The sequence below is a fragment of the Stigmatopora nigra genome, chromosome 8 (genome assembly GCF_051989575.1).
Source record: "Stigmatopora nigra isolate UIUO_SnigA chromosome 8, RoL_Snig_1.1, whole genome shotgun sequence".
NCBI classification, from domain to species: domain Eukaryota; kingdom Metazoa; phylum Chordata; class Actinopteri; order Syngnathiformes; family Syngnathidae; genus Stigmatopora; species Stigmatopora nigra.
In genome coordinates this window covers 11,056,443-11,080,910 of record NC_135515.1, presented here as the reverse complement: position 1 = coordinate 11,080,910, position 24,468 = coordinate 11,056,443, and the positions used below count along the sequence as shown (strand labels likewise).

Genomic DNA, 24,468 nt, shown 5'->3' with positions numbered 1-24,468 from the left:
AATTTGGATGATAGAATTATAAAATTAACAATTCCATCTACATGAAATCTAAGTGAGTATTTATTTTACATTTTTTTTCAGTAAATAGAATATATAATCTAATTTTATCTTAACTAGGTGAAATGTTGTTGCCTTTGTAGCTTTGTACGGTGGTGTGTTGGAGGAAGATGAGGAGGAGGAGGAAGAGGATGATGAACAGCAGGAAGTCTACAGATTGCCAGAGCTGGTCTTCCGCAACATTCCCCAGCTTCTCCACTACACAGCAGCATCACATTCCAGATATGGGAGTGAAAATGATGATGTTCCTGGTGACTTTGATGAAAAGTTTGAGAGCTTCAAAAACCATCCAGTACAATTTCAACTGGACAGTCAAATTGGTAAAATAGAATCACAATCACCTATGCTCTAATGATGTTAACATTTTTGAAGATGGAAACCTTTTCTTTTCTTTCTGTTGTCAGTGTGTCTGGATAACACTTTTGGGGAAGATTGCAGTTGGCGATGTGAAGACTGTGTAAATGGAGAATGTACTGAAAATAAAGACCGCTGTGAATGCTCACCTGGATGGGCTGGCACTCTTTGCAATGATAGTAAGTTCAACCGTGTATTATAATTTATATGTGGAGTTCCTAGCACATCTGCTTCTTGCATTAGAAATTACAAGCTCTACATTATTTTCCAACATTCTTTAAACTGTTTTAAAGAGTTTTGTCACCCTAAAAAGGTCAAATATATCACCTTAGGTTTTTTTTCCATTTGTGTTTTTACTTATTTAAAAATACAGAATAAACAATTTTTACATTTTCCTATATAACTGTCATAAATACCATTCCCGTAAAGCACAGCTATCAAGGCTTACGGTTTATTCCTGAACTAAAATTAGGATTATTGTTAATGGAATCTCATTCATCATTCAATTTCGCTTAATCCTGACAAGGGTCTCAGGGGGTGCTGGAGCCTATCCCAGCTCACATCGGGCACGAGGCGGGGGACACCCTGAATTGGTAGCCTGCAAATTGCAGGGCACGAGGAGACAGACAACCATTCACCGTCAAACCCATACCTAGGGGCAATTTAAAGTGTAACCTGCATGTTTCTGGAATGTGGGAGGAAACCAGAGTACCTGGAGAAAACCCACACAAGTAATTTATACTTCACACAGGAGGACCACCCTGGGATCAAACCCAGGACCCCAGAACTGAGAAGCCAATGTGCTAACCACTCATCCCTGTGGGCTGTTTCTATGGAATACAAATATAGTTCAACGTTTTATTTTCATGTATATGTACACACATTACAGATTTATATTGCCTTTTATGACTGTTAAAAATGTTATGTAGTATAATTGCATTTATCATGATTATTTTGGGCCATGAATTTTTGCATGCACACACATATGTGCACTCACACGTATATGCACTCACATGCACACTATTCCTCTCAAACACTCTATATTGGGATAATCCATCTGTTTGTTCTATTTGGCTATCTATACAAGTGAGTTCCACTTTTTAGAGGTGGCCTTCTGCATGCATTGATTCAGGATCATATATCAAAACTTGTTGGGTCTTCTGTGAAGGTTGGAAGATTATTTATGTAGACAAAAAAAAGAAAAAGCAAAAAAAATCTTTTAAGCCAAGGTCCACAGTAAACCAATCCAATGAGGTTCAATGTTGGATTTAAAAGCAACGGCCTGCTCTTTCCATGCACTTCTGTGATTACAGACTGTATTCGATATGGACCTGAGTCAAACTGGTATTCAGGAGAAGAAAATTGAGCTAAGTGCATGAGAATTTCATTTTTTTTATATAGTTTTTTTGATAAATCGGGCCGGCCGGTGAATGAGTGGTTGGCACGTCGGCCTCACAGCTCTGGGGTCCTAGGTTCAAGTCCAATTTGTTTTCATTTACCAGTATAATTGAAAAATGTTTTGTTGTTTTCATGTTAAATGTCTATTTTGAAAATGAGAGAAATTATACCCACTTTACTGTACTTTTCTCAAGACCCCAATTTTTCTCCAGCTTGTCCACAGGGCACTTATGGGCCAACTTGTAATAGTCTCTGCCAATGTAAAAATGGAGGCACATGTGACCCTGTGTCTGGAACATGTTCATGCCCTCCTGGCATACAAGGCCTACAGTGCGAGAATGGTTTGTACACAAATTCACACATTATCAAAAGAAAAATACGTTCAGGATACACTGAACTTAAAAAATATTCTCCTTCAGTGTATTCTGAACTTATTTTTTTTTCGCTAATTTCAATAAAAATGCTTATTCTAGTGTTCTGTTGTCATTCAATTTTGCAGGTTGTCCGGGAGGTTATTTCGGAAGTCAGTGCTTAAAAAAGTGCAACTGTCCAAACAATGGACCCTGCCACCGTCTATTTGGAGCTTGTCTTTGTTCTCCAGGATTATATGGGCGAAACTGCCATTTGCGTGAGTACCAAATTGAGTTATACCAACAATTAGCGCTGGCTTTTTATAGTTGTTAATTCATACAGCAGGGAGACAAATATTACAATCCTATCAAAGTGGTATTTTAATAATGACATCAAAACAAACAAACAAAATCCAACTAAGATATGTACATATTAAAAAATGCATGCATAATATAGGTGTCTTCCTTAAACCAAAAAGAAAAAAAGTATATACACATATACAACTTACATAGGAGTACATATTTCAGCGCCATATTGATTCTCCTGTTCAGATCCCTTCATCTTTCATACGTTTTGAAGGTGGTACCAAGTGAGCGGGCAAATCACGCGGTAGCCAATGACCCTCCAATTTTCCTTCAATAAAATGAACAGCCAAAGCAAACTCCTCATTGTCCAGCATACCATCGGCATCAATGTCTGACAGCCTCCAAATATGTGCAAGCACTGAATTTGGCAGAAGTGTTGTTGTCATCCATTCTTTAACTTTGGATCCACTAAGTTTGCCCTCATTTGGGCTGAGGTTGTAGAAGATCTCATCATATTTTGGCTTATGTCTCTCTACTATCCATTCAATGGAATCTTTTTCACTATTGTCACCATCTTTGACTTCTTTAAATGGATGTCTCTTGTAATAATCGCGCCTGAAAGTTCCCAGGAACTCACCATCTAACATCCCGGGTAAGGATTCATTCATAAGTTCTTGTTGCTGAAGCAATGGCACCAGTTGAGCAATGTCAGTGTTAAGGAGTTTGTCCAAGGAAGCCATCATACCTGGTTTCAGTTTCTTGAACTTTGAGAAATTCTGCCCTAAAAGTTGCTCCTAAAAAGATAAAGTTGGAAACGTTAAATCAGATCTCATTTGAGAAAAATAATACGTGATGACTATTTTCATAAATACTCTTTGGTTGCCAGTCAAGGGTCAATCGCAGGGCACATAAAGATCAACAAGCTTGCATTTACACACTCATATTTTGTGGGCAACCATTTATGTTTTTTAGGGGGGTATGACAGGAAACTGTAGTACTCTGAATCGAATATGCTGACCACTCTTACATTTTACCCCCCACAAGTTTGAGCTTAAGTTAAATGAGAAAAATGTCACTCCAACCAGAATCAAAATGTTGAATAGCACAACACTCTTTCCTCTTTAGGCTGTCTAAATGTGTGACTTTGGTTTACAATGCCTAGAGAGCTCTGGCAAACTGGACAAACACAAAGTACTTATCTATTTATTGGCTAATTGCTGGAAGGTAGGCGACCTGGCGCTCGAGTGATTAGCGCGTTGGCCTCACAGTTCTCGAGAAAAGGGGTTTCGATCCTCTTTGTGTGGAGTTTGCCTGTTCTCACCGGGTTTGCGAGGGTTTTCTCTGGATACTTCTGTTTCCTCCCACATCCTTCAACATGCAGGATAGGGTGGTTGAACACGCTAAATTACCCTTAGGTATGAGTGTGAGCGTAAATCCTTGTCCGTCTCCTTGTGCTCTGCGTAACGACTTCTAAAATGCGTAAATCTCATCTTAACCCATTCTGAAATGCGTTAGAAATATTTGAAAAAAAACATTACTTTAATGTGCATTAAAATACAATGGCCATTTAATATATAATTAAAGTGCTGTTTTGATTAGCAAAATCTGTTTGGAAATTAAGAAAATTGTTTTTTACAATGTCAACTGGCTCGACATGTTGTGTGTCCAATCATGTCCACTGATGTTGTAAGACATGTTGAGTTCGCCAATGACAAGGACATTCCAGGGGCAATGAATTATTTACAAATGACTCCAAAATGTATTGATAGTTTTTAAATAAATGGCCTTTTCATATTATTAAGCAAAGATTCAATGGTTAGGCTTTAGCATCATGAGAATATAGGACCTTTTAAGGCTGATTATAATAATTTACTGTCAAACCTTTTGTCCTAGGGCAAATATTCCAAATGCATTTCATATCTGACCTGCTATTGTTTAGGGTTAAGCTTAAGTCAAGGACACAGATGGGACGTTATCTGTTGGATAAAGTATTCGGCTTCTGTTAAGCGCTGTTACGAGCTTTTCAGTGTGACCTGCATCTTGGTGCAATCGGGGAAATCTCCTGATGGAACTCTGTGTTGTTGCTGGATCTTAGTGAAAATGACTGGTAGCTGGTATATCAAATGGTGCTTTTTGCTTTCTTTACAAAAAACAGTCGGCATCTCCTGCTTCAGGTAGCCAATGATGTGTGCATGGGCCTAAGCAAGCGACAAAACAAACGTTACATTAAAAAATCTCAGCACTGAACGAAAATGTATTCCGTGCCAGGTAGTTTAATATGTTACCCTCACGAGCCGGGCTCTCTTCACCAGGTCATTTAGTTTTCTCACAGCGGCATTGTGTGGGAGGTTCCTTATGTCGGCCAACAGATCCTCCTCCTCCAATTCTATCAGCTGGTAATGGTCACACATCTGCCTTGGCTCTGACCAAAAGGATCCAATATAAACTCGCAAAATTTCAGGAGTTTTAAACACTTTCCCCAGTGACCACATGAGGGCCCCATATACTCTCATGAGCTGCTGTGAGTCCACCCTGTCTGCCTTGTTCAGAACCACACGTAACTTGTCCTCATAGCCAAACAGAGCCCCAAAGGCTCGGGTTAGCTCATCGGAGAACTCAAGTTTGTGTGCATCGAACAGTAGGATGATCCGATCCACACGCTCGGCAAACCAGCGCAGCACAGCTGGAAAATCGTAGCCTTTGGACAAGGAACATGGGGTTTTGATTAATGTCGGTGATAATTAGGCTAGTCCCTGTGCCTCAAAAAACAGTGGGAAACATGTAACATACACCACTAGCCTTTACTGTTTGCAAGGCTTTTCAATGATACCAATTGATAACTTTCAAGGGAGTAAAGCAGAGGCTTCTCGGTACTTTCTGCCCGTCTCTTTCCAATTTGTCAAATTGTTCTCATCTGCTGTGGCCTGGACTCAAATTAATTTGACTAAGTATTGCGTCATTCAAATTCCTACTTTGACTCGTCTGACTTTACTATATGTTTAATATAAACTGGATATATAGTGTCAGAGAAATCCATTGTTACAAATGGTAAAAAGCAAAGAGAAATCTAGTATCGTAACTCACCTCTGCTTAGTTTTTTCCTTGCTGCAGTTAAGATGCCCGGTGTATCAATAATGCTGATACTCTCAAGAACCTGATTGGGCATCTGCACACACTGAAATCTGCATTTAAATAAATGATTATTCATATTTAAAACTCAGAATTACACTTCTCTCCATGTCTTATGTCCTAATAACCACATTTTTGATTGTGACAACTTCTTTTAGCATAATAATCGTATACAGTGGTACCTCGACAGACGAGAGCCTGGACATACGAGCAATTTGAGATACGAGTAAAATTTTGAGCAAATAATTATCTTGAGATACGAGACAAATTTTGATAAACGAGCAGATAGCGGACGCGGAAGGCTGCTCATAAGAACATCATGGGCACTGTATCTCACCCTGCAACTCCCTCGTGTAATGTCTCTGCGAGCACTGGGCGGAGGATTTCATTTTTTTCACAGTTTTTTTTCCCCGTCGCTAATATGAGAGGAATACTATTTCCCGGGCAAGTTGGAAAGTGGCCATGCATTATCCTATTGTGAGGACATTTGTGTGCATCATTTTGAGAATATTTTGAAGGGAATACAAAAGCAAATAACTCTCGATAGGTATCTGAAAGTCAGGGTGGAGGCGGGGCAAATAGAGCCAACTCGGAAGAAGAAAGGTATCAACATTTAAGACAGAATTAGAATTAAATTTAGTGTAAAGTTAGATTAACTTATTTTTGTGTCTACATCAAATTTAAATTTGTTTATGTTATTTTACAAGCGCGTTGCCCTGCAAAAAGTTCCCATTCTCTCTCTCTTCCCTCCCCGAAATCCGTCTAATTTTAATAATATTAAACACATTTTAGTATTATTAAACCAATAGTTATTTGTTACTTTGTTAATAGATGGCGGATTAGAGCAAAGAAAAAAAAATCCAATCCAATATCCTTTTTTTGGTGTTTTTTTCAGAGGGTTGGAACAAATTAATTTGTTTATAATTCCTTTCTATGTAGGACATTGGTTTGAGTTACGAGAAAATCGATGTACGAGCTCAGTCCCGGAACGCATTGAGCTCGTATCTCGAAGTACCACTGTATATGATAACACTTTCTATCGCAATGCTTCACCTGTTTAGAAATGTGTTCCCAAAAGGGTCCAGGTTACGGAAGGGTCTTTTGGGATCCATAGTGAGGGCATTTCCTGGAATGATTCCCTCCGTCTCTCCATGCATAAGAGCTGTGAAGCAATCAGTGGTTGGCTCTGGCCCCACTCTGCTACCCAGAAAATCTTGTTCTATAAGGTATCTGAAGACAAAGATGACACTGTAGTGTTTTTTTTTTCCTGTTCAGAATCCTGTGTAGAATTACCTGATAAAAGTTGTCTTCCCCGTAGAGTACTGACCCATCACCAGCACCATGGGTTTGTTGTCAAAATCTGCATCTTCGTAGCTTGGAGAGTGGTAATGATGGAAGGAATAGTACTTCTCTATCGGCAGCAGTCGTTTGTAATAAAGATTCCTTAGCTCCTCTGTCACCATGTTGACACCCCCAAGTATCTTTGGATTGGTTTTAAATCTCCAATTAGACATTATGAAAACTTGGTTTTGCAGTTTTTTTGTGCAGAACGAATGCGACTCAGTGCGAGCATAAAACAGGATGATAGAAGAATGTGCTCCAAAAATATTGTCAGATTCCCACAACTGCCTGCTCCATCCAGCAGTGCGACATTTGGAGGGTGGAGAGGGTGTAACCAGAGACCCCAGCTGCACCTCATACACAGCCTCTGTCAAGCAAGACAAGGGTGGAGTGCAGTTTTTGCTGCTGCATGGGGACAATCTTGGCAGAGTTCATCTACATTGAGGATTCCTAAGAATTATTATGAATTTTTCATTGCGCATTCATCTGTCTTTGATTTTCATAACTATTGTCAATACTGTAACTGCGGAAACCAGCCTTGTCTAAATTCATATAGGCTATCGAAGAATAAAAAAAATGATTTTTGGTGTAAAGCACTACCATAAAATGTGTTTAAGATTGGAGACGTCTGACATGGAAAGTTTTGTATAACGTACCTGGAAGTGATACAAACATGAAAATACACGCACTAACTTCTCACAAATAACGTATAGCAAGTAAGGACAGTCACATAGGTAATATTACTTACACAAATATCTGTATTTGTTGGACCTACAATATGTATAAGAGTAGTGTTGTCTATGGTTTAAAAAACACAAATATATCACGCAATTTCATTATTTCATTCATTTTTTCCATACATTCATCTTCCGTACCGCGCATCCTCGAAAGGGTTTCACAGTTTGTCATAGCCTATCCCAACTGACAATTGGTGAAAGGCAGACTAGACCCTAAACCAGTCTCCAGTCATCCGTAGGGAACACTGAGAGACAAATGACCATATGTACTCAGACTACTAATCTATCAATAAATAAATGCAATTAGCCGAGTTTAAAAATAAAAGCTACTAACATATATGTATTTACATGTAAAAAAAAATCCTGGTATGTTCATTTTGTTGTACTTGTGCTGGTTTAGGTAACTATCCGAGTTAGACTACGTTTCATTAAGGACATGTAGTGGATTTAAAGAGAGAAAATGCAATAACTACACTAAAGTGCAATGTCGAAAAAGTCTACAGTAACAAAAACAAAAGGAAAAAAAACAACAGCTATTACTACTTGACGTTACAGGGCTGCTTTGACAAAGCTAATACATAAATTATGTGTTGGTTAACATTATTTTTGTAACCAAGCCAAATATGAAACAAAACATGTATGTTTTTTTTCAAACAGAGCTTTATTTTTAATTTATTTTTTATTTATTTTTTCTGGTTGCTAGCAAATATTGGCACACAAATGATTCTTCACTAATAAATACTAAAGACTACAATGGCTGCCATTTACACTTTAATGTAATAGTTGAGGCCATTATGAAGAATGGGTTTAGCAGTAAAAACAACTCAAGAACAATATCAGAGTCTACAAGAAGGTGATAACTGTTTTACTGGGTAACACTAGAGTGAGAAAATTCCTGACATTTAAAATCTTCCAAAGTAATATTTAACAATTTCTTGTCTTATTCCCTTCAGCCTGTCCCAGATGGACGCACGGCCCTGGCTGTTCGAAAGAATGTGAGTGTGTTCGAGAACATTCCACTGGCTGTGACCCCAAAATGGGGAGCTGTATATGTAAGCCTGCATACCAAGGCTTGCAATGTGAGAAAGGTATATATAATCCCTTTTGTAGGAAAACCGTTCTTTTTGGGATTACTTATCTTTGGCGATATTTGCGATCACATACTGTTTGAAACACTGCTAGAATCTCAGCATGATACTTTTATTGTGAGGGCTACAAAGATCAATGTTTCATTCTAATAGAGATGGGATTGCTTACTTCTTCCTATATTCTGGTGTGAAAGTGTAATTTATTTTATAAGGTTACTGTAATTGCAATGGCCCATTATTTGTTTATGAGTGGTTTATGTTTATGCCCTTTTGTAGAATGTGAACCTGGCTTCTTTGGTCCAGGTTGTGTGCACCCATGTGACTGCCCAGGTAGAGGGTCATGTGACCCCAAGACTGGAGTGTGCAGCCAGCAATGTCCCGCAGGCCTTTATGGAGAAGGATGTCAGCTTGGTGAGCCATTCCACGTAAATGTACCTTAACTCTGTGTTTCTATTGGAAATATTATTATTCTTATATACTTAATCATTTTAATTAGAAAGCTGTTTATTATCATCAAAGTTATAGTATATAATAATATAAATGTAGTTCAAAAATACATTTGCAAACCTGAGTGGTATATTTCATGTATTTATCGTTTATTTGTTTGTTATTTTTACAGCATGTGAAACTGGTTGGTGGGGTCAAGGATGCAACAACAAATGCCAGTGTCACAACAGCACTCTGGGCTGCGACGCTGTAACTGGCCACTGTGTGTGTGAGCTTGGCTTTACTGGAGACAAATGTGAAGAAAGTAAGTTTCTTAATAGAGGCAACTCACATATGATTTAACCACAACAACAACAAAACGGTAATTCCTTGAAAAGCGTGGATACTGTAGATCAGACATGGCCGCGATAATAGAAAAAACGTGAAGTAGGATCATCCCTATTTTTCCTACCTTAATACATGTTTTCGTGCTCATACAGAAATACAAGTACACAAGTATAATTATAAATGAGCGTATTTATTAAATATTACATCTATAAGAATATGAAAAGATGAATGTATTAATATCTAAATATAATCTATATATAAAAAGTGGTGAAGGATAACAGTATGTACATACAACATTCTTAAAGTTCATAGATAAAGTAAGTTATATAAAGTATATGTAAAACAGTGTCCAATTCTGTCTGTCAAATGTTTGATTTGACCAAATCAGCCTATTTTACTTAATCATACTCTGTTGTAAAGCATTCATTTTCTGAACTGCTTATCCTCAAAAGGCTTATGGGGGTGCTGGAGCCGATCCCAGCTAACTACGGGCACCAGGCAGGGGACCTCCTGAATTGGTGGCCAACCAATTGCATAGAGAATGACAACCATTTTCACCTATACTCATACCTAGGGGCAATTTATAGTATTCAACCAGCCTACCGCTGCATGTTTTTGGGATTTGGGAGGAAACCGGAGTACCCGGAGCTAACCCACGCAAGCCCGAAATAACATGCAAACTTCTGTGAACTGTGGGGCCGATGCGCCAACCACTCAGCCACCTTTTGCAAAGCAATCATACTTAATCCGTGACTCATTAGTGAGTTTTATATGTTCATTCTACCTACCTTCAGCTGAGCTCTTTCTTCTTTGCTTTGACCTGTTGACTTTTGTGAAGAAGCAGCACTTTAGTGGTGGTGTAAGAGGAGTGGTGACAATTTCACAGGGGCCACGGCTGACATGGCCCCACAAAAATATATTATATTTTAAATTTTCAATCCTGCTGTTACAGTCCCAGCAATATTCTTTTGCAAGATCTACTCAAGATCCCAATATTTTGGTATTGATTAGTGTCCTTGTGTGAGTTACTCAATACATGTACATGAAAAACACAGTATTTACTTAACTTTGTTTTATGAGAATGAGTGCAAACAGTACTATTCTTATATTACACTAGAGGACGCTGCAGGTTTAGTTTTCTGCGTTCATCATCATATCTATCTTATGCCAATGGTTAAACCATTTAAACAAAATTCTATAATGGAAAGCAAGATGTGTGTTTGTTTGTACCTTATTATTCAATATTTGGCTTGAATTTATTCATCCATCCATTCCTCTCAGAATCCTTTTATTTTTCCGCATAAGGTTGATAGATATAGTCCCACAAAGTTGTTCGAATAATGATCTTTTGACCAATTTTAAGATTTACTGTAAATATACTATGAGGCCCATAGCTTCACATCACCTCGAGAGTAGACATACCTCTTAAAATCATGGCTATGCTCCACTAAAGCAGAGCCTCCTGTCCCTTGTCATAACATTCGAATGATTCATGTCAGTCTGAATGGACCTTACTGTGCAAAAGGGCCCATCAGTCTGTCTAGGTTGTGTTTTCTGGAGGCCCATTTCCCTCAAACTGAGGTATTTAGTTTCTCAGTCCACCGGGCCTCTGGCTTTAGGAGAAATTAGAAAAAGGCCTATACTGTGAGATGGTCCAGATCTCAATGGGTCTTTTCTTTGGCAAAATCAAAATAGAAAGATACGAGTCATATGACCTTTGCTTTCAGTGATCTTTGCACATGATTCAATAATGAGATTCATGGCAAATACTATATGACTCAGAAGACTTTTTAGTAAGGTCAAAAAATGTTTCACTTTCTTTGGTCTTGGCACTACTTTGAATTATAGCAGGGGTAGAGAACCTATGGCTCGGGAGCCATATGTGGCTCTTTTAATGGGTGTATATGGCTCTCCGCAAACCTGTGTGGTAAAATATGGGAGCCGCTGGTGTGAGACCTAAGTCCCGAACGCAACAATGGGAGCGTCACGCCGGCATTGTGGCACCGAAACTATCTCTAGCGCCTTTTTAAATCAGAATTTTTCTTCATTAAATCATAACTTTTCTTCATTAGACTCATACTCATTGATTAGCAACAGTGAAATAATGTTCTCAAAAGAATTCAGACTTTTCTTTTTACTTTCAAAGTGGTGATATATTATGGTGGAATAATAAATGCTCACATTTTCATGTATTTTTACTTTTAAATTCTGAGTATGGCTCTCAAGGAATAATGTTTGAAAATTTGAATTGTTTATGGTTCTTTTTCGTCAAAAAGGGTCCTGACCCCTGAATTATAGGGGAAAAAAAATGAGTCAAAGAAAGCTGTTATGCTGATTCTCCTATTTGTTGCTTGTATTTGATGCACAATTCAGAATAGTTCCTATCTGTGGTACATAGAACTGTTGGTTAAATGTCATGCTGGCAGGCTTGGTGTGTTTTTGTTGTCCTCTTTCAGTGTATCAACCTTAAATGGCATCAGGAATGTCTATTTTGTGGTCTCTCTATCCGTTCTATTTATGTGGTCTCCTCTTCCAGACTGTGTGGTCCTTTGTGGACTTGCTTTATGGGCTGACAGCACTCTTTCTTACACATTCAGGGATCTGGAAATAATCCTTCTGTCTTAAAGACCTCATTTAGCTCAGAGATGGAGTCTTTCAGTGATGACACAGTGTGTGTGGTAGTAGTTGTGGACCAACTCCTCTGAGCCTACCTATAAATTCTATGAGAGGAAGTGGGATGCTTCTAAACTAACAAGTAACAGCAGATTCTGCAAAGGCTTCTGTGGTTAATATGAAAACTAGTCGCCTCCTATTGGTAAAAATAAACCATTAACCGCATTCATATATTAAACGCATCATGGGCCTCTCTAGATTTGAGTCAGCTGGACGTACATCTCGAACATTTCAAAACAATGAGTGTTCAAGGATGGTGAGGAGATTGCTTTGTCTGGATGAAGGAGCTTTTAAGCATTAATATTGTATTGGATCTGTTTTAGCTTACATAGGAATTTGCACAATCAAGCGAAGTACCATCATAGGTTTCAACTAGTTACAGGGGTGGGCAAACTTTTCGGTCCGAGGGCCACATTGACTTTAAGAATTTGACAGATGGGCCAGGTCAGCACAAGATATGATACATATAAAAAACTGCATCCGTTAACAGTACATATGAAACATAAACAGAAAAAAATGACTAAAGTATTAACATACTCATCACTCATCATTATAGTAAAAAGTATAAAGTACAAAGTAAAGTATGAATGTATTAAGAAATATTAAAATGTAATTTAAAAAAATATAAAAAGATAGAGGCGCTGTAAAACATGAAAAACAAATAAGAGTAGACCCAGCTACTGCCACTGGCTTCCACGTGACGGCGCCATCTTGGGGAAAAAAAACATTATTTGGACAACGTCGACGGGCCGGATTAAAACGCACCACGGGCCACATCCGGCCCGCGGGCCGTAGTTTGCCCATCCTGAACTAGTATATGTTTTAAAGGGGACTTTAAGCACAATAAACAACAGCCTCCACTGAAAACATGGCAATGCACAAAAAGACAGGCATATAGGCATGGAACCACAAACTTCAATAATAATAAACACCAGACAATAGCCAGTACTTTTGAAATGGTGTTACCATAGAACTCATTTATGGTGACAGCTTTAACAACATGGCTGGAGTTGCAGGCCAAGACGTCATGCCGTCAGCGTGGGAACACAGTGATAGGCATACCTAAAAGCATGCGTACACTTCAAGCTCATTGCGGCTGTGGGTGTAAAGCAGCAGTGGACTGCATCACAGAAAGAGGAAATTATATAAAAACTAACTAAAAGGGAACACCCTGAGTAGAAGAAACCACCAAAACTCCACAATTCGGCTGGCCCCAATTTGTGGCTTCCTATGGTTACATGGTTCACTGATCCCTGTATGGCTAGATGAGGTGGTCTCTTGCAGGATGGTTCATTGGTGAAATAATTGGGTAGGAGTCTATCTAAAGCAGGCTACCACAATCATACTGTTAGATGTATGAGATTTTTATTGTTTTTTTGTGAACAGGTTTTAATTGAAACTAGGGGAAATTATTGTCATAAATTAAATAATGTTAATAATTAATGCAAATCATGTTTAATACAAAATATTTATGACATGAACTACAAAAAAATTACTCAGAATTTGTCATCCTCACTTAGAAAAGTTCACATTATTTAAATAATCAACAAATGATCTAAATTAAAAAAAATCAAATGAAACTGAAATGGAACTAAACAAAGCACAGGGGCTTTGAACCTTGGTGGGTCTGCCATGTTTTTAGATTTTTTTTAATTTTAAAAACCCTTTATGCATCCAATATTCTGTGAAGACAGTTGCAAAACATGCCAGCAGAAGGCAATTAAAAAAATGTGCCAAATACTTTCTGGTGGAATTTTGTACTGCACAAACTGGATAACTGCCACTAATATTGATCTTTTCATCTTGCTTTCCGTTCATTGTCACAAGGGATGGATGGGTGGCTGGTGCTTACTATTGGGAGTGGGCTGGGTACACCCTGAAATGGGGAGACACAAAGAGATAAAGAACCAATAATGCACACACTCACGTCCTGACTTCAATCTGAGTGATATTGTGACATGACCTCAAAAGAGCCATTCACACCAGGTATTGCTGAATTGAAAGTTTTATACAGATGAATAGTTAAAAATTCCTCCTCACTGTTGGTATAGTCTGATCTTCAACTACATATGAGAAACATTTGGTTAAGGGTGTTGCTGCCCATGGATGGTATACCAATTATTACAGTATTTCCTTGCTTATAAGGAACCTCCACGTATAAGCCAAACCTTTAAAATTGCCTTAAAATCATAGAATTTTACAATTTCTCTCTTATAAGGAGAACAAATGTGTTACTTTGAAGGGAAAATCTTAAGAAAAACCATCCCACATGGTATTTCTGAGATACTGTATGAATCTAAAGCAAATTGCGGAAAGAATCAAGATCATGAAAAGAAACGACAGTGCTGTTTTTTGGGGACCTGATCGCTCATTGATACAGGTTGATTCTTGATTAGATTAATCTTTTTCCCAATTTTTTTTTCGGGCTGACCAACTGTTCTTTGGAACAATATCTGTCTCTTGATTCAACAATGGGAAACAGATGTTTCTATCAACCCACAGGCTAGCATAAGTAGGCACATCAACCTGGATCTGTTTAGTTGTGCATTGGGGGAGCCTGCGGACTCAGCAGGTGCCCGATTTATGGTCTCCCTCACTCCAAAAAGGGAACGGCCTCAGAGCTGCTGCTGACTTTGATTTGTCCCAGATCCACTGCACATGTGCGATGTGACCCAACTTAATGAACGCTGACGCTCTGAGAATTAACAGTGCCATTTGATATTGCCATTTTCAGTTGGTGTTAAGACAGTGAAGACAAGTAGCTGAAAAACTGCACAAGAAAAGAGGGATGACAGATTTTAAAAAAAAGTAAAACTTTATTTTCCTGTAAAGTTGCCAATTGTAACATCTAATCTCAACCCACAGTGTGCCCGGACGGCTTTTACGGTCTTGGCTGTAGCCAGACGTGTGAGTGCAGGAATGGTGCCCGCTGCCACCACATCACAGGGGCCTGCCAATGCACCGCTGGTTGGGCAGGAGCTCACTGCATTCTGGGTAATGTAAGCCACATCATTAAAATGGGGTGTGATTGAGGACCTCACTGTTGAACATCCTCTCCTTAAATACAACTAAGATGTGTTTTTCAGCAATTATACCTAGAATGAGACATTAGCAATAACCTTTTGGGGGTAGGGTGAGTTTAGAATGGAGCAACACACCCTAGTGCATACAACATTTAAGTGAAGTCTGTTCTTACAGACAAAGTACCGTAATTGACATAAAAAATGTATAGTAAACTGTTTTTGTTGCAACTACGGTCTTCCCTTTTTAGTTTTTTTTTAATTTGAAAAACGATTTGACTTCATGGCAGCTTGGTGGTCGAGTGGTTAGGGTGTTGGCCTCACAGTAATTGGGTTTAAGGTTTGATCCCTGGTTTGATGCTGGGAACTCTGCTCAATCCTACACACCTGGTATCTGTAATTCAAAGCACAAGGAGACCAACAACAGAATTTGTGACAAATTAGGCATGGAATGTGTAACAGTTTAGCAAAATGTGCAATGTAATTGTTGCTTATGTGAATCAAATATATTCCCTCTGATTGGGGTACTACCAAGTATACAAGTCTAAATGGTATATTATTTGCAGTCAACGCATTGTGGGATTGTAACTCTATTATTTAAAAATTAAAACAAAATACTTTAGTATGGATACTTAAGGTAAAAAACTTTGATTAAAATAATATAATAGCTCTACAGAAAAAGACAGTAGCTGCTTACAAAACCATCTTGCAATTTGGATGCCATTGCTGCAAATGCATGACAGTCGAGTGTACTGATGCCCATTCATGTTCTATTATGTCTGAAAGGTTGTTCCAATGGATTATTTGGGGAAGGATGCAAGCAAAAGTGTGACTGTGCCCACAGTTCAAATTGCCACCATGTGACGGGCCACTGCCAATGTGAACCTGGATGGAGAGGAGTCTTGTGTGACAAACGTAAGCATGAATACCACAAAAGGAATTAAAAAATAATTTTCATTTATTGAACTGATTATGTGACTGCATGTGTATTTGAATGCCTAGCTTGCCTCTTGGGGTTCTTTGGTACTTTTTGCACGCAGCGATGTCAGTGTCCGGCTGGGGTCTCTTGTCATCATGAGACAGGGATCTGTGGTTGCCCTGCTGGACTAACAGGGCCTGGCTGCGAGAAAAGTAAGAACGACACAGTAGTAATATTTCATTTTAGATTTACATGAAGGTGGCAAAACAAATGTAATCCTCTATCACACTTTTGAAATTAATTTACAGTAGGAATCAAAGCTATTGTAAGCCTGTAAAACAGTACTTCTTATTTATCAGTTACGATAAGCAAGAATTAAAGATTTTGCGTTTGTGTTTTTTGAGTATCCGACAGTGGTGGTTTTTCGTTTTTGGTTTTCTGTTTTTTCCATATATAAGGCGCACTGGATTATAAGGCGCACTGTCTATTTTGGAGAAAATGTAAGACTTATAAGTGCGCCTTATAGTCGTGAAAATACAGTACCCCTTATTTTACTGTGCTCAAACTCTGTATAGTTGACAAATAATATCACCATACTGCATATCTGTCTGCTTTACATGGCATACACCAAAATATGCACAATACCGTTACAGCCATACCAGGTGAATACTTTTACTTTAGTAATGGTAAATATTTGATGTATTTCTCATCAACATGAGCAGAAAACAATTTTTACATTACTTTAAGTAACATTTCAATATATGGTACTTACCATTTGAGTACCAGTCTCCAAGTAATAACAACTCAGCTCCTTACCACAGTGCCCAGACATCTGATAAATGTTGCACACCAGTTGCCAAATAAAACAGAAAGCATTGTTTTTGTCTCCTGAGCAGCGGATAAGGGCTTTTGGAAGGCAGATATACGTAATGACAGCTCCATAATTGCCTCTTTAGTCTGGAGTCCTTTTCTTATCTGTTCCCCACGCTGCCTTCTGCTGCCTGACTGAGTGCCCCGATCTCGCCCGCAAACATGTTTGTTTCACAGATTCAAGCACTTTGACTGATGGTCAAAGGAGTGCATTCATTCTTGTTATGAGCAAAAATGCATGTGCGGAGAAAAGTTATCTAAAAAATCATTGTTAGTAAGTGTTCCCCATTAGGGTTGGGGAACTGGAGAATGTTGTTCTCTGACCAGTCGGTATTGAAGTGTTCCCAATGACAGAAATACACATTTTTGTGTCATTGGGAACAATTGAAATATTGGGAATATAGTACAGTATAGTGTAGTATAGTAATATAGTGTCATAAATTCACTGCCTTATTAATCTCTGTGGATGTTTGAGACAACTAAAGATAATATATACAGAATTCTTGACAACTTTATTTCACTTAAACTTTATTAATGGCTATGAGAAATAAAAGGGAAAAAGCACAATCTATTTAATCTTGAAGTTTTTTGTAATATTATTTTTAAAACCTCACTGTAAGACTTCAGTTTGTGTTTGTTTGCTGCATATTTTGAGGCGGTGCTTTATTTATTTGTGAAGAATAGCGGAGTCAAAATCATTCAAAACAAGCAAATCGATAAATATCGTAGTCATTTTTGTATGCAAAGTGACTCAGTGTCAAAATATCTAAATATCTATGTATTTTTTTTTTGTTGAAATGGAGCTGATTATATAGTATTCATACATGTTTCTATTATGTTAGCTTGTCCAGCTTCTATGTATGGAAACAACTGTAGTCAGCAATGCCAGTGCTCTGGAGACCACGAGGATTGCCATCCAGTTACGGGAAATTGTAGTTGTTTACCTGGTTACTATGGAGCAAGCTGCAAGTTACGTAAGTAATAGAATGGTACCTTATTTCTCTCTGAATAATGAAATGCAATGTGCCAAAAAATTCTCAGCTCTAAGTTTATTCTATTTCCATACATTGGGAGAAAATCCAAGGACGCTTTGCTCACAGACCATGTTTTTAAACCTCCATCTACACAGTATATGACTAGTTTAGATAGGTTACATTGTTCATCACTCTCAAATTGACTTATACATATTCTTTTGGGTTGTATCTCTTCAGGGTGTCGTTCAGGAACCTATGGCCCAAATTGCAAGTCACGATGCAGTTGTCTCAATGGTGGCCGTTGTGACTTCAGGACAGGGACTTGCTACTGTCCACCTGGCTTTATTGGCGCAGACTGCAGCTCCCGTACGTTTGTGATCTCAAATCCCTTTTTGTGTGTGTTTTATCGCCTTTCCAAACCACCCATCCATTACAGTGGTACATCGACATACGAGTTTAATGCGTTCCGGGACTGAGCTTGTATGTCGATTTTCTTGTAATTCAAACGAACGTTTCCCATAGAAATGAACTAAAAACAAATTAATTTGTTCCAATGGCCTGAGAAAAACACCAACAACAAGATATTGGATTGGAAAAACATTATTATTTGTGCTAATTCGCCATCTATTAACAAAGTAACAAATATCTAGTGGTTTAATAGGACTAAAATGTGTTTAATAGTTATACAATTAGACAGATTTCGCGGAAGGGAGAGTGACATAGAGAGGAGGAGAGGGGGGTACTTCTTGCACGGCAATGCGCTCGTAACATAACATTTTTTTTTTATATGAAGTTGGATTACGATGCAGACACTCAAAAATAAGTTGAATGTAACCTCATACTAAACTTAATTCTAATTTGGTTTTAAAAGTTTATACCTTTCTTCTCCCGGGTTGGCTCTAATTGCCCTGCAACCTACCATGGGGTGTTTGCTTGAGTATTCCTTTAAATTATTCCAAAAATGAGGCACACAAATGTAAAAAAAGATGTAGTATATACGTAAACAAAAAGTAGACAAACAGACATTGCTGCCACATATGTGTTTTAAAAGTTTCTGAGGATGAAATACTATTTGGGGATGATCACAACTATTACATCTCTCAATCCATTTACACATTATTCTGTCTTTAATTCCTTCTTTCTTTCCCTACAGGCTGCCCAACTGGGTACTATGGCAAAGATTGTGCTAAACTGTGTTCATGTGGGGAAGGCAACCAGTGTCATCCAGCGAATGGAAGATGTATTTGTGAAATTGGAAGAATGGGACAGTCTTGTCAAGGTAAGAAAATGGTCTTAGCCTAAAGAGGCAATTTTTGCATGTTGATTTCATATGTGGAAAAGAGATGAAGTAAGTTCTGGGGAGAAAACCACCTTAAAGCTTAGTTCCACATGGTGGTGAAACGGACTGAGGGGTCATAGAGGTGAATGTCGAATCTAATTGAGAAGGAGGAAAAAATATTTTGGAATTGTGGGGAAAAACAACTGCAACAACAACAACAAAAGGCCTATTTTCCCCCAGGAATAGACGTTTAAGGTTCTGCTATAGAGAATACATACAAGTCATCACTTTAATAGTTATTTTATCTAAGGATTTTAGATCTTTAACAAAAGAATAAAGCAGAACAAAGTCAGAACGCTACAATGTTTGACTGTATGAACAGGACAATGACTAACAGTTGGAAAAAATATCTGCACAATGTGGAGAGACCCAAAAGGTAAGATGGGCTTCATCTTTCTCTGAGTGACACAGTACAGTAACAATGTATAACAAGAGTATACATTACTTTATTTTTATTAGATATTTACTTACATTACTTGGTTTATTTTAGCTTGATTATGGTGTTTTTGGGTCTGTCAGCATTCATGCTCTGGGGCATGTGCATAACTAACGTCACAGTCATGACATAATATCCTGGCATTCATATTTAGTTTTAAACCATGTAAAAATAGGAGACCTTGAAAAGTGACTTCAGAAGGGGAATCCCCCTCCCAGCATAACTCAGCTACGATGGATGCCAATCTAAAAAAAGAAAAAAAAGTTTTTCTGGTGTGATGAAGCTCCAAATAAACATTTAAACATCATTTTCTCCTTAATAGAGATCTAAAAAAATATTCCGAATGAAAAATACTTTTTTGCCATGGTCACTCATCGTAGTTGTTGTATTTTTCCTTCCTTCTGAAAGTTTACCTCGTCCTAAATGCCAATCTCATGCTGACCTTAAACTTAAATTTTTTATCAGTCTTGTCAGTGAAAATACTTTTTGATTAACACATTCCAGTGTTGGGCCTCTAATGGTTCGGATAGGTTTCCAGGGAAAAATAAGCCAATCTGGTTCATCAGCATTGAAGCAAATTGTAAATTTGGGGGGTTTCCAGTCCAAGATGGACTTATTACTCACTTCTTTATCTTTTTACATGTACTAAATGTGTATTTATTCACCAACTCCTAATGTCTGCTGTGAAATGTTTACAGAGACCTAAAAGTAGGTAATTTTCTGTGTTCCATGTCACTTGATTTGGCAAGAAAACAAATAAATACAGCGAGAAATCAAAGACATCTTCCTCGTGCTTTCCCCAAAGTAAATTGCCCAGAGAAACATGATTATTCTTTATATCAGTGCCAAATTTAGACTACTGTGCCTCTCTTCAATGACCTGTTGATTAAATAAACAAAATGTTTGTCATTGAGTGCTTGCAGAAGGGCTTCATTTGGTTCACCCGTTGTTGTACCCTCATTCTCTGATTGGTCTTGATGCCCTCATTCCTATTGCCAAATGTCATTTCATGCAAGAAAAGCAAATCAATTTGTAATTGTTTTTAGTTGGTTGGTCGATAAACAGAGAACCCATTTTATTTAATATTTATATTATTAAGACAATTTCGGGATACTTCGGCGGAATTATTATTATTTTTTTTTTTTGTGTCCTGCTGTCGTTCTGATCAACTTCGCTTTTATTTTTTGCTGTTCCATTGTTCTGATGTGTTCTAATTGCTGTCGCAATGTCCTGCTGCTTTCTCAACATTTCTTCAGTCTGTCCCAGCGGGCGTTACGGCCTTCAATGTCGCTACACATGCAGATGTCAAAACAGTGGTCAGTGCGATCCAATAGACGGCAAATGCAACTGTGGCCTGGGCTGGACCGGACCTGACTGCGCTACAGGTAAGGGTTGCACAAATAAACAGATCACCAACAATTACAGACATGTATTCCCTAGTATATCATGCTACCTAAAACACAGAATTACTTCAAGTCAAAAGACATGTATTCCATGTATTTGAATGAAAGACTCAAGTGAGTTTTCATGTCCATTTTTTTGTGTAGCATGTTCTCTGGGAAAATATGGTGAAAATTGCTCTCAAGACTGCCCTTGCCTTAATGGTGGAATATGTGACCGCTTTATTGGCGCCTGTAACTGTACATCTGGGTACTATGGCCACTCCTGTCAACACAGTATGTAAAATTATATTGTACAAAGATTTCGCCTGTTTTTCCATCATCACTATATTTGGAAAAGTGATTTTCTCGGATAACACCTGAACGAAAATTTATTAAACAGGTAAATCGTTTTCTCATGCTTCTAGGATGCCCACGTGGATATTTTGGCATCAATTGTGCCTTTACTTGTGATTGTCTCACTGGGCAGAACTGCAATTTTGAAACAGGACAATGTCTATGTCCATCAGGCTACTATGGGTCTAAGTGTCAAAACCGTAAGTACATATTTAAAACTCCATAGTTCAAAATGTTCAATAAAGCAGATCAGTAAATAATTGAATTCAATGTCTCTATTTTCATTACAATGAGATTTAAAGTGTCACCATAGAGTGCACACATAAATTAGGTGTCATAAACAAATGTATATACTAAAAAAATGAATTGAGATTTAAAAAGAAATTGACTAAAGGTGTTAACAGCACATGATTGAGGTAACTATGATGTTTTCATGCAAATATCAAAGAGCAGAATAAAAAATGACAGTGCTAAGACTGAAGTTTGAGAACATTTGTTATTGATATGGATGAAAATGTATGGCCCAGTTTTGAAATAGAATGCCTCGTAATGAAATCTATCTAATTTTGAGGAGACCGGCAGGTTTAGAGGAAAGTGGGAGACTAGACAGACTGTTTATTGTATGACACGTGTTTTTCTACCACTTAATGCATTTCTCTTCCATCGTTGTGAGCTCTTACGTGCTTGCCAGGATCTCACACACACTGTGAAGGCTTAAATGGGCACCCTAGTCACAGCTGGAGGTACAAAAAGCATAGAGAAATTTCTGGTTCTACCTGTTTAAGTATCAAATTGTCTTCTTGTGATCTCTGATATCAGCAAGAAGTACATGGTATTCTGTACATAATGGAATTCATCAGGCTTTGTTTAGAAGGCTATTTAAATATTTTGATAATGATGACTTAAATTCTTAATTTGGAGGACCGCATAAAGAACTGATGAAGCTGAATGAGAAATATTGGCAGACTTTCAAAAGTAATCCTGACTCAGGGTTTGGGTTGGTTTTCTCTGGGTACTCCGCTTTCCTCCCACATCCCAAAAAACATGCAAATTAGCCCTAGATTTAGGTGTGAGCATGAATGATTGTCCTTCCATTAACTCTTAAGATGAATCGCATATTCTCTGTGCTTCTTAGGCTGTGAAGCTGGCAAGTTTGGCTCTATGTGTGAAATGTCATGTGACTGTTCAGGTGGCTCATGTGACCCAACCACTGGACGTTGCCTCTGTCCTCCGGGAAAGACTGGACAACTATGTGAAAAAGGTAGATTTGCTCGGACTGAAGACACAGTGCAGACGTCTAGAAAATCTCCATTGTACTTTTTTTTCTGCCGTAAAGAACAACCTATCATCAATATTCCTGTCGTTCCTCTTTCTCAGACTGCAGTGGGGATCGGTTTGGCCCGAACTGTACTTTCTCTTGTCAGTGTTCTCACGGGGCCCGCTGTAATGGGTTGACTGGACGCTGTCATTGCCCACTCACCTGGCTAGGCCCCACCTGTAGTGAAGGTAGCATATGCAACCCTAAACACACACATCAGTCCTCCCTGACTCGATCTGTCTCTCTCAATAGTTGCTTGTTTCTCTTGACAGTTATTTTAATGTGCACACAGCATGAAGTCAAACTGGAGTCTGTCTTTATTTTACATCCTCAAAGAGACAGACTCACTAGAACATTTGCTTTTGATTTTCAAGATCTGCTTATTTCTTATTTCCCTTTCAGTGCTACGTCATCCAACACCAGGTCAGCTGAACATTTCTGTGTCCAAGAAAAAGAGAAGAGCAGGTAGTAAAAGTGTGTAAATGCGGAAATGCAGTCATGTGTATTTGCTAGAAAGTTCTGTTCCATTATGGAGCCTGGAGCTCCAGACAATCAACCAATAGGATTGATCCGTGAGCTGGCCTCAGAGAACAACAAACTCTTTCCTCTATAGAACTCTTTTGGTGTAGATAAGACCATATAAGGGGAATATCTATAGAATTAATGAAAGTATAAAGTAATTGAATGGGTTTGATAGAACCCAGGGTGGACACATGCTCTATCATTTGTTCATCCTGTACTATATTTATGTATTTCAGCAACTATGCCCCCAGGTCTGTATTGACTTAACATCTAGTCTAGAGAAAAAACTGCAGTTGATAGCTCATCTAAAGACAAGTATTGATTGCTTGATGCTTAGTAATCTGTTATGTATGTTGCAAACGGCACTGCCTTATTTTTGTGCTTCTAATACTCAGGTTACCTAAATGAATTAAACAATAGCAGTACTCTATTTGTATTTAATTTGTGCAAACTTCATTTCATCCATCAATCTAATTGTCTGGTTATTTTTTTTCTGAAATTGTTGGGTTATGCCTTGTTTAGTGAATGACAGTTTATTCCAGCTTTCCATTTCATATTCATTTATTTTGATTGTTTTGGATTTCCAAATTGAAATATTGCGATTCTGATTACATCGGAGGCTCCCTTGTTGGAAATGGTTGATAAATGCCAAATATTGCAGGCAAAAGGTGCTCCCGTGGCGGTCCATTTTAATGTGTTAAACTGATTCACAAGCTGGTGCAGAGGTCATTTTAAATGATAAATTTGCCTGCTGTAAATATTTGTCCAAAGCAAGCTGTATGTAGTATTAATGTTGCCTTACAAATGTATTTGTGTAACGTGGGTGATGTATGCCAGTGTTCTGCTTTCTGTGCCTTTTGCCAAGTCCTATGTTGGTGGTGCTACATTGTGTTTGGATAAAATGTATTCATCTGTGAATTGTGAATTTTATCTATCAATCGTGTGCATTGGAATGCAGTGTTGTGTGCAATGGATTTGTGAGAGCGGGGAGAGATAGGATAGGACATTTTTCAAGAGCACTGGAGCATTTCCTTTGCTATCGACCAAAGGTGGTTGTGGTCTGGCGGCGGCAGGCAGGTGGCTTGGCCGAATGTGCACACCTCTCAGCATCCCCAGGGTGACTGATG

General features: G+C 38.2%; 2 protein-coding genes across 2 annotated transcripts in view; one reads left to right on the top strand and one right to left on the bottom strand.

Moving 5' to 3' along the window:
- Window positions 1–23,635, top strand: part of egfem1 (EGF-like and EMI domain containing 1) — a 33,131-nt gene extending 9,496 nt beyond the window's left edge. The window contains exons 13-31 of the mRNA XM_077723289.1: window positions 141–377; window positions 462–590; window positions 2,022–2,150; window positions 2,309–2,437; window positions 8,626–8,760; window positions 9,037–9,171; window positions 9,380–9,511; window positions 15,073–15,201; window positions 16,014–16,142; window positions 16,230–16,358; window positions 17,859–17,990; window positions 18,228–18,356; window positions 19,144–19,269; window positions 21,022–21,150; window positions 21,313–21,441; window positions 21,573–21,701; window positions 22,637–22,762; window positions 22,879–23,007; window positions 23,222–23,635. Coding sequence (XP_077579415.1) covers window positions 141–377; window positions 462–590; window positions 2,022–2,150; window positions 2,309–2,437; window positions 8,626–8,760; window positions 9,037–9,171; window positions 9,380–9,511; window positions 15,073–15,201; window positions 16,014–16,142; window positions 16,230–16,358; window positions 17,859–17,990; window positions 18,228–18,356; window positions 19,144–19,269; window positions 21,022–21,150; window positions 21,313–21,441; window positions 21,573–21,701; window positions 22,637–22,762; window positions 22,879–23,007; window positions 23,222–23,301 — 2,522 coding nt within the window. The 3' untranslated portion in view covers window positions 23,302–23,635. The remainder of the gene's footprint in view (window positions 1–140; window positions 378–461; window positions 591–2,021; window positions 2,151–2,308; window positions 2,438–8,625; window positions 8,761–9,036; window positions 9,172–9,379; window positions 9,512–15,072; window positions 15,202–16,013; window positions 16,143–16,229; window positions 16,359–17,858; window positions 17,991–18,227; window positions 18,357–19,143; window positions 19,270–21,021; window positions 21,151–21,312; window positions 21,442–21,572; window positions 21,702–22,636; window positions 22,763–22,878; window positions 23,008–23,221) is intronic.
- On the bottom strand, window positions 2,592–7,282 carry LOC144200910 (EH domain-containing protein 2-like). The gene is made up of 6 exons (XM_077723288.1): window positions 6,888–7,282; window positions 6,648–6,824; window positions 5,550–5,647; window positions 4,751–5,163; window positions 4,499–4,663; window positions 2,592–3,259 (listed from the first exon to the last, which is right to left on the bottom strand). The coding sequence occupies exons 1-6, from the start codon at window positions 7,106–7,108 to the stop codon at window positions 2,708–2,710; spliced, it is 1,626 nt and encodes a 541-aa protein (XP_077579414.1). The 5' UTR covers window positions 7,109–7,282; the 3' UTR covers window positions 2,592–2,707.
- Window positions 23,636–24,468: the final 833 nt, after the last annotated feature.

What these genes read in the sequence shown, in the direction of transcription:
- LOC144200910 (XM_077723288.1), bottom strand. Translation starts at nt 7,108, where the DNA reads ATGTCTAATTGGAGATTTAAAACCAATCCAAAGATACTTGGGGGTGTC. An exon ending in GGGAACACATTTCTAAACAG is followed by an intron (nt 5,648 to 6,647) that starts GTGAAGCATTGC and finishes ATTTAAATGCAG; the next exon opens with ATTTCAGTGTGTGCAGATGC. An exon ending in CCGATTGCACCAAGATGCAG is followed by an intron (nt 3,260 to 4,498) that starts GTCACACTGAAA and finishes TTATCTTTTTAG; the next exon opens with GAGCAACTTTTAGGGCAGAA.